Genomic DNA, 10,000 nt, shown 5'->3' with positions numbered 1-10,000 from the left:
GCCGTTACAACAACAATGTTTGTTCAGATTCCACAAAAAAACACTATTTAACACTAAATAAACTCTAAGAAATAGAAAATTTGAAATTTACAAGTTACGAGTGACCATTTAATAAGTACGAAATCGTTACGTTACTTTAAAATCAAAAGTGCTATGCGATGGAGAGAGAGGGAGAGAGAGAGAGAGAGAGAGAGAGATGTGATCGCTTTGAGAATCTACGCCCGAATGAAAAACTTCTCCCTTTACGGAAGCTGGACAGGAGATGACACAAAACGTTTTGGGCAACAATTCTTTCTAGAAGCTTCGAAATCTTACGCAACTTTACATACAAAATGTGTAATCTGCACATGGCTTTCACAAAGACATACGCGTATGAGACCAGTCTGTTAAAAAAAAACACGTACTCGACTCGATCGGTCGAAGCAGAAGTCCATTATCATACATGATGACAGAATCCCAACACAATGAAGACTCGAGCTCGCTTATCAAACGTGTTGACAGATTTTGAAAAAACTCTAGCTTTGAACGGACAAAGATATTCTCTCTCTTACTACATTCTACGTTATATATTATTCTATTAATAATATGTTATGCAAAATCTGAGCACACATTTAAAACATCCTATCTCCAAGCTATCTAGGAATCTAAAAAAAATGTTGCACAATCTTATACACAATACTTTATACAGTCAAAGAGGGGAAATATGCATTTGACAGTAGCAATATATAATAATATATATAAATATATATATATATATATATATATATATATATATATATATATATAGTATATGTATACACATATATCGAAGTCAAAGAAAGTCAGGCATGTCGAAATTAGATTGGTTTATTATGATTGGCGACGTTTCTGGACAACAAGTCCCATTTTCAAAGCTAAAAAGGCAAACAAATTTAGAAGCATTACAATGACTCAGACAAAAGACGAAAATTAAAGGATAGAAAATTACAATTGTCAAAATATGATTAAAACAGAACAGAAGGCACACCTATATTTCAAGAAGAAAGAGAGTCGAGTGATATATTTGAACCGTTTACCATGAACGAATTACAATCAGCTATGGAATACATGAAGTCAGGGAAAGCTGCTGGTCTAGACGGAATTGCGGTCGAGATGAGTATGCATTTCGGAGACAAGGCTAGGACTTGTCTCCTTGCTCGTTTCAACAAATGTGCATTAACATACCGAATCCCAAGGATATGGAGAAGAGCAAGAGTTGTGGCGCTTCTCAAGCATGGTAAAGATCCAAGCTCTCCTAAGAGCTACTGACCAATATCCTTACTTTGCATCACCTACAAACTCTATGAACGCATGATAATTTCCCGCCAAGCCCCTACCATCGAAGGCATGGATCTAAGAACAGAAAACAACACAGCACTCCAATGGGTAGAACAATGGTGCGATAAGATATGTATGAATGAATTTATACCACCAATACTTACCTCCGTATTTCACACTCTTATGGTGCTTATATTAAATAAACTTTGTGAACAATGCATGACAACAACTTGAACCTACATTTGGCTCAACAGTGCCTTCATACATTTCAACCTCATTCTCCATAACAATCAAATTCTCTTCCATATCTTTAGCATAATACTTCCTTCATTTCTTCGCCAATCCTTCAAGTCACTTCCTGTCTCCTCCAGCCATTATCTGTTATCCTCAGATACTTATACGTAAATCAACCACTTCCATTCTTCCACCATCCATCTTAACATTCACTGCTCCTCTTTCCAGGTTGGTATTACCCTCTTAATCTTCTTCATATACATTTTCAACCTTTTCCTCTTCTTAACAGTCAATCTCTTACAGGTTGTAGCATTTTCTCTTTATTATACTACATCAGGGTTGTATTATCTACAAGAACCAGCCATTCCACAATATTCATTACCTCCATCCTTATCCCAAAACTTTGAACTTCAATTCTATATCCTTTCCCTGATTTCTGGCATATCTCCATCATTAAAGATATTAACCAGCTTGGAGATATCTCCATTGTATACCAAACCAATCCCTCTCCCTTATACATATTGTAAGTCTTCACTTTCATCATCAAAACTTTATTCACTCAGTATATCTAATTTTACATTCCATCACAAGCTTTTTGTGGTTTATTATGCTAAAAGCAGTTTGTTTTTTGTTTTGTTTTTTTGTATGTTTTTTGTTTTTTTGCTTTTTTTTTACTTTACTAGCAAAACTTCTCACATATGTTTCATAGCAAACACTTGATCAGTACACCCTGAAACCAGGGCGTTCTGTCGCTGTAATTTTCTTTGTCTTATGTTTTTCTTCATCAGTCACACTCTTATTGTGCACTTTTGGCAGTAGTATTCAAAATAGTGCCATACACCTAAAATTCTTATTGTCTCTTCAATCACCAGCGTTACGACAATTACAAATCCTAACAAGAGCATTTGTTACGTGTCTTCAGCCATCTGAACCTAGTCAGCACCCTTGTGATGTGAAACAGCACAGCCCCCTGTAGAGAGGTGTGGGAGTCGACCAACCTAGTATGCAAATTTAAATGTACTGAAGGGACATGTTGAGCCCTTAGCAGTTACTAAATAGATCACACCACTACAACTCTACACAGGCAATTGCAAGCTCACTGCAACTAGGGGACAATATTTCAACACTACGCAAAAAGCACAGAGATTGAGCACAGAGAAGCCTCGTTCCACAGATTACAAACAGCAGAAGCTGTGAGTATAAGTCAACAATGGCCTGAATTAAATATACAGAGTAACATGGACTTCATCCTCCCTTCTTCAAGGAAACAACTGGACAACCATGAGAATCTGAAGGAATACAAGAGCGACAGAATCCTCCTAGACATAGCTACCAACAATAAAGCAAATCAACACTATTGGCCAGAAACATGAATCACACCCTTGCCCATGCCCTTGGCTGTAAGCTGCATCATAGGACACTTCTTAAAGAACACCAGGAATGCCCATACTGCCACCCATACCACCAGTGACAAAATGAGACCCGCTGACCATATAATTCAGCACCCCAATGACATCATGGTTAAAATTCAAACTTCTGCATGCGGTAATAACAACCTTGCATGTCAGTTTATAATCCAGTCCTGAAGATGCTGCCGAGAGGTGCGGAAATGGTCCATCGACTAGAAAAAGAAAATAGATCAAATGAATCTTGAATAATTTTTCTTTATTCCTGAGAAGCTTGCCTGAAGAGAAAAAGAAGTAGTATAGACTGATTCAAAGTCTTGATAAAAAGATAGTATCGACAAAAAATGCCATTAAATTATGTATATGTATATTATATATATATATATATATATATATAATATATATATATATATATATAATATAATATATATATATATATATATATATATATATATATATATAGTATATATATGTATTATATTATATATATATATACGGAGTCGATACCCGTCCACACATTGCAACCGCACGTAATTCATTTCCATTACGCTATAAATACACTTCACCACCCCCCTGAACACAGAAATACGTGTTTACACTAAACCACTGCTAGGAAGACTGCCCGCAGCGCCGCACTATACTCTGTTTTTTTCCATCTCTCCATCCGCCTGTGGTAGTCGCGCATGGTAACACTGCGTCCCGGGCTTTAAATAGTTGCGCTATGTGTAAGCTTTAGGTAAATAAAAGGATGCCTGGGTGTACATTTGCAACTTAAAAGTGTTTTAATAATTTACTGTATACAAATTAATCCGTTAATATACGAAATAGGATATTATTTAAAGCCCGGGACGCAGTGTTACCATGCGCAAACACCACTGGCGGATGGACAGATGGAAAAAAACAGAGTATAAGTACTTTCGCCTAAGTCAGCAATAAAACAAGTTGCCTCATACATAATTACAAACACTCTCCCCAAAATATGCCTAATCTATATAGTCTCTTCGGAGGCGCTACCTATGGCATTAATGAACCTTTTTACCACTGTCACCAATCTCTTGAACGGGTTTTAAGATCAAATGACACTCGTTTTAACAAAATGAAATAAACTCCCATAGGCAACTGAAATTACCTTGTTCGTTGCAGATCATTCTGGGGAGTTGGCTGAAAAGCAAACTAGCCACACAAGCTCCGGTAGTTAAAAAATTATACTTTTTATTTCCCAAATTAGCTAACATTAAAATGGAATAAAATGAATTAACTCTGACCCCCAAAAAATTTTTAAACTAGCGTTTCCTCTCAAAATCATATTTAAGTAAGTACCCCCTCTTATCTCATTATGTCCGACTAACCATAACATTTTAATAAGTCAATAGAAGTCTTAGAGAATCCATTTTTCTATATGGTGACTTTGAACCCATCTTAAATAAAGAGACCACAATTATTACACCATTTTAACCATGAAAGTTAATCAAAAAGAATGTGTACCGCACCACACTTCTCTTTCTCCAACACAATAATTATCACTTCAAAGGTTAACCTTTTCAAAGGTCTTTCTTATGTTACCTTATTCGATGGGTCTGCAACACCTCGCAACACCTCTTCCAGGCGTGTTCCACACTCTATCACAAGCGATCAGTGAGTCCTCCCTCTTAGCACTTATCCTCCCATAATAAAAGTCATATACCGTTAGTTACGAACACACACAGATACACCCTATGTTTCACCCAGCAAACACGGGTACTTTATGCTCGAAGCTTGTGATCGTGGCGTCATCGACCTCGAAGTGCATTGGTCATCTTTCCAGTCGAGGAATCCAGCGCTTGTCTCTAACTGACTTGTCTCTAACTGGAAAGAGCTGAGATTAACAACTTACTACCGTGCCTTTAAGATATACATATATATATATATTCTATATAGAGATAATATCTATAATAATTATATATAATATATATATGTGTGTGTGTGTGTGTGTGTGTGTGTGTGTGTGTGTGTGTGTGTATAATATCATATATATAAAATTTAAAAGGTATATAAATGCACTTAAAACAAAACAAAAAAGGGACTGCAAAAAATATGGGCCAATGGAACACACTCACCAAGCAACATATAACTGAGTTGACGACAATTGAGTATTTAACTAGGGAACAGTTCTCTTTATGATAATAGACTCTAGGATAGTTGGAGACCCAGCTTAGTATTGAAAAATCTTAATTTCTGATGTTGGTTTTGCATCGTATAGCATGTTTCTGATGTTACAGGCCTCTGGATTCAATAACTTCCATCCTGTATGGTAGCTTAGGCCTCTATGGGAGTTAATTCGTACCCTCAACAACCTCCTCTTACATCCCATTGTATATTTATATACAATGTTGAATGTGAATAGGGGGGCTGAGACGACCCTTGCTGTAAAAAAATAACCAATGGTTAAAGGATTCCTTGGTATTAATTTCACATTTAAAGCAGGAAATTTTTTCTGAATAAGGGAAATGCAGTTTTTACGAAAATTACCATCGTGTCACATTTAAAGCACGAAACTTTTTCTGAATTAGGGAAATGCAGTTTTTACGAAAATTGCCATCGGGTAGGAAGGGAAAACTCACATAAAATTTCATTTTTGGTGCAGTCAGCATTGAGTATAATTCCATTTAAAGTAGCAGAGTATGATCATTGATATCGCCATTCATGCTTAAAACACTCACTGGGTATCATTGGGTGACGGGAATTCTAGGCATGAGAATCACAGGAGAAACTACAGCATAAAATAGGAATGATTGTTAGCAACAGAGGGTGAAGGGCCGACAGAACAAATGTTTGCTTTCATTTACCTTAAATCCATGGCATGAAGGGGTGAGGGGTTGTACCAGGGCGTTGGCCAAAGTACGTGGGTCACTTGCAGGGCTTCACTAAAGGAAATCAAGAACCAAGCAGGTAGGGGACTGTCAGGATGACTCACAGGCAGTCTCCATGTACAGTTGAGGTTACGTGAAAGTATCATCCATTGCCAGCTTCAAGCCTATGGTTGAGGAAAGCAGCGGGCTGAGTGATCAGGTACGGGACAGCTTCCAGGTAGGCGAACTGCAGCGAGGTGAAAGACCTTCCATCACTGGCTAGGTCGACTTGCCATGAACTACAGGCTAGTGCAAAGTGTGAGGACAAGTGCAACTTGATAGGCTTGGACAGGCTGTATATATACCCTAATTTGATAACTAGAACCATCCTGTCCAAACTGGAGATTATTGTTCTCAAAACACGATCGAGTTCCTTGAGGGGGCGATTCGTCTCAATCTTCCATCTCCGATGCTAATCTTCCAAGGGGAACCTGAAAGACATTTGAACGCTGGCAGAGTAGTTAGGAACATAGAGTTGGGACATCAGGGTCAAATGACAATGGAGTGGGATAAGGTCAGTTAAGCTAGGGAGACCTCCCCATGAGATGTGTGAATTTTCACGACTTGGCAGGAATTTCCCAATTTAATAATGGCTTTTGATATATTACGTTGGGGACCATACTACAATGGAAAAGGGTTACTGAAGTGTGAGTTACCTGTGCCGAGATTTGACATCGGTCAGTAGCTAACTTTAATGAGGAGATGACACCTCATAAATCATCATACAAATATCAAGGGGAGAAGGCCATCAGGATGTTTTCCATCTTCGTGTAGTGTAAGAATACAAAAGGAAAAAATCTGTTAAGTCAAAATGCTCTCAAGGGGCCCTTAATCCGCTTGCAACGTAGAAGAGAAATTCTTGACTGGGTCCTTACTTACTCTACTTCTCCCTGTTCCTCTTCACAGTTTGAATTTTATGTTATTAGTTCAAACTTGTTCCCTCAAAACTTTATGTTTGGCTGAAGAACAGAAAAGAAAAGAGGATCCAGAGTGGACACTCATAATATATGTGAATTTTTATCACATCGCGTGATATACATACAATCATTAAGTAACAAATGTCGTTTAATATCCAAATCACACTACTTCAGGAATATTCCCAGCGGGAAATTATCAACGAAAGGGAATTACAAGTGACAGATGGATTGTGCCGAAGGGTTGAACACTCAACACAATATTTTCCTACGACTCCTCGACGGTCTACCCACATAGCCATGAAGAGAGGTAAGTGGAGTCGTTAGAAGGTACTCTGTCAAGTGTTCGAGACCCTTTGGTACCGATCTATCTGTCACTTATAATTCCCCTCAGATGATAATTCCCCCCAGGGATATCCCCAAATTAGCATAAATGGATATTAAGCGATGTTCGTAGGTTAAAGAGATTATATATATATATATATATATATATATATATATATATATATATATATATATATATATATATATATATATATATGTAGATAAAAGGACACTATAAACTATTTTAATGTTGCAACCATATATTTTGAGCACTTCCTTCTCTTCTCCTGATCACTGGTAAAGTATGGTCATAAGACGTCTTACAAGAGCATACACACAAAACATATGTAGATGTGGCAGTAAGTCTCTGTTGGTGACCCAGGAAGGGTGGAAATTAAACTGTTCCCTTGTGATTTTTGGCCTCATTAACTCCTGTCTGGCTACTCGTCCGGTGGTCGGATGTTCTTGGACACCTGCTCGAGGAGCTGCCTAAGGATTAGTCCGTCGATGTCATCTGATTTCAAGTGTCCTCCTAACAGGTTCATATTGTTGGTTTGATTGATGATAGCAGATTCCAGCATTTTCCTTTTGTGCAGACAGCTACTTTTGAAAACCAGCTCCGCCCTACTCCAGTTCATAGTATGGCATTTGTCCCTAATATATAAGGAGATCCCCTAGTTCTCTGATGAGATTAACGTTGGAGAAACCGGTAGATCCATCTCACAAAGATTAGCAAAACACAAAAGATCAGTGCGATATGCATCACGTCAGAGAACACGGCGATTTTCCTACGTATTAGGGACAAAGGACATACTATGAACTGGAGTAGGGCAGAGCTGGTTTCAGAAGTAGCTGTCCATATCTGCTATCATCAATCAAACCAACAATATGAACCTGTTAGGAGGACACTGGAAATCGGATGACATCGACGAACTAATCCTTAGGCCGCTTCTCAAGCAGGTGTCCAAGAACATCTGACCACCGACGAGTCGCCAGACGGGAGTTAATGAGGTAAAAAAATACCAGGGAATAGTTTAATTTCCACCCTTCTTGGGTCATCAATAGAGACTTACTGCCACACCTACATATGTTATAGTCTATATTATATTAATATATTAGATATACTATATATAATGAATAGTATTATATATGTGGATTGTCGTGTGGGTGTGTGTGTGGGTGTAATTAATAAATATAATTATTTAGATATTGATTTATAATAATATATAATATATATATATATATTATAGATCTAGATATACTCTTGTAAGATTACCTATTGTTCATATTTTACTATATAATATATATATATATATATTTATATATATATATATATATATATATATATATATATATATATATATATATATATATCTAGTGTGTGTGTGTGTGTGTGTGTGTGTGTGTATGTGTGTATAATTGTCCCTGTCCCTCATTTTACATATTATGTATATATATATATATATAGATATATATATATATATATATATTGGTGTGTGTGTGTGTGATGTGTGTGTGTGTGTGGTGTGGTGTGTTTTATAGATAACCTGATTTCTGTCATTTGTGGGTACGGTATATGAAGGAAAAACAGGAGAAAGAGAGAAGTTAACACGTATGCGATGTAGGACTCGATGAATCGTTTAGCGTCGGTGTATTCTTCTTAGCTACACAGGTGGCCTTTAATTGTTATCATTACACTAACTATGCAAGCGCACAGCCGGACGTCAGGTTAGACTGCTAATACCACTAAATGGCGACACACGTTCTTGCGGCTGCCGACGGAGCTGACTGTGCAGGGCACTCGTCTTGACCAAATCTGCATTGCGGGCGACAGTAAGGGGGATTTCAAAAAATCACAGAAAGACATTTCCAAAACTGTATCGAATCAGCTTATATATATATATATATTATATATATATATATATATATATATATATATATATATATATATGTACGTGTATTTATATATATATATATATATATATATATATCTATATATATATTATATATATATATGTGTGTGTGTGTGTGTGTGTGTGTATATATACATTCCTTATATAACCTTGTTAAACTTAAAAAATATACTGGATCAAAACAATTATATATTGAGAAATAAAGTGGGGTAATTTTTTTGCAATTAAGCAATTTTATGGGTGGAATACAATAAACTAATTAGTTGACTATGTAAATCGTTGTCTTGTATTTGATTTCCGTAAAAAGATATAACCAAGTAAATAAGAAGGAATCCGTCGCATTGTTTCCACAATATACCATTCCTGAATTATACCTCAGTACTAAAATAAATTCGTTTTGTATAAAGACAGAGAGAGAGTTCCGTCTGTAAATTTCCTTTTGCATGAATTCCACACTGAACTCTGACCTTTCATTTATCGACGAAGCTGGATACATGAGCACCTTGTTTATCCTGAAATGTCTTTAGGTGCTAGACAATGCGAGCAAGCTTAGCCAGCTGATATATATATATATATATTTATATATATATATATATATATATATATATATATATATATATATATATATGTGTATGTGTGTGTTCCTGTTCCGTTTATACGATCCTCATTCTATCTACAAGACAAATTATTTTTCCATGCTACCCTCTTGCACCTCCAACGAGTCACCTCCCCCTCCCCCGTCATTTTTCGAAAAAGGCTTAATTAACTTCTGGCTTTCATTGATTCAGTGGCACAGGGGGAATTAATTGCAATGAGCTCTATTCCAGCATTCGTATTCAAATACTAAAACATTGAAATTTGGATTCATTTCAGGTGTGAGCGTGACTCCGGTCCGTGGGCTGCCCGTGCTCACCTTGGCGCTGCTCTCTGCCCTGTACTATTCCCAAATCACCAGATGAAGGACCTGAGGCCCTAAGTGAATCGAAGAGGGGACATCGACCATTGTTACATTTCATACATTTGAA

At 36.9% G+C, this 10,000-nt stretch overlaps 1 protein-coding gene across 1 annotated transcript in view; it reads left to right on the top strand.

The window, feature by feature from the left end:
• The window catches only part of LOC135216680 (lachesin-like), a gene marked incomplete at its 5' end in the record, with an annotated part of 248,004 nt that overhangs the window by 236,849 nt on the left and 1,155 nt on the right, over positions 1–10,000 (top strand). The window contains 1 exon segment of the mRNA XM_064252081.1: positions 9,849–10,000. This exon segment is cut by the window's right edge and continues 1,155 nt beyond it. Coding sequence (XP_064108151.1) covers positions 9,849–9,934 — 86 coding nt within the window.

This window comes from Macrobrachium nipponense, chromosome 19 (assembly GCF_015104395.2).
Source record: "Macrobrachium nipponense isolate FS-2020 chromosome 19, ASM1510439v2, whole genome shotgun sequence".
NCBI lineage: Eukaryota > Metazoa > Arthropoda > Malacostraca > Decapoda > Palaemonidae > Macrobrachium > Macrobrachium nipponense.
The sequence above is the reverse complement of the archived record's forward strand: the minus strand, read 5'-3'. Positions and strand labels throughout refer to the sequence as shown.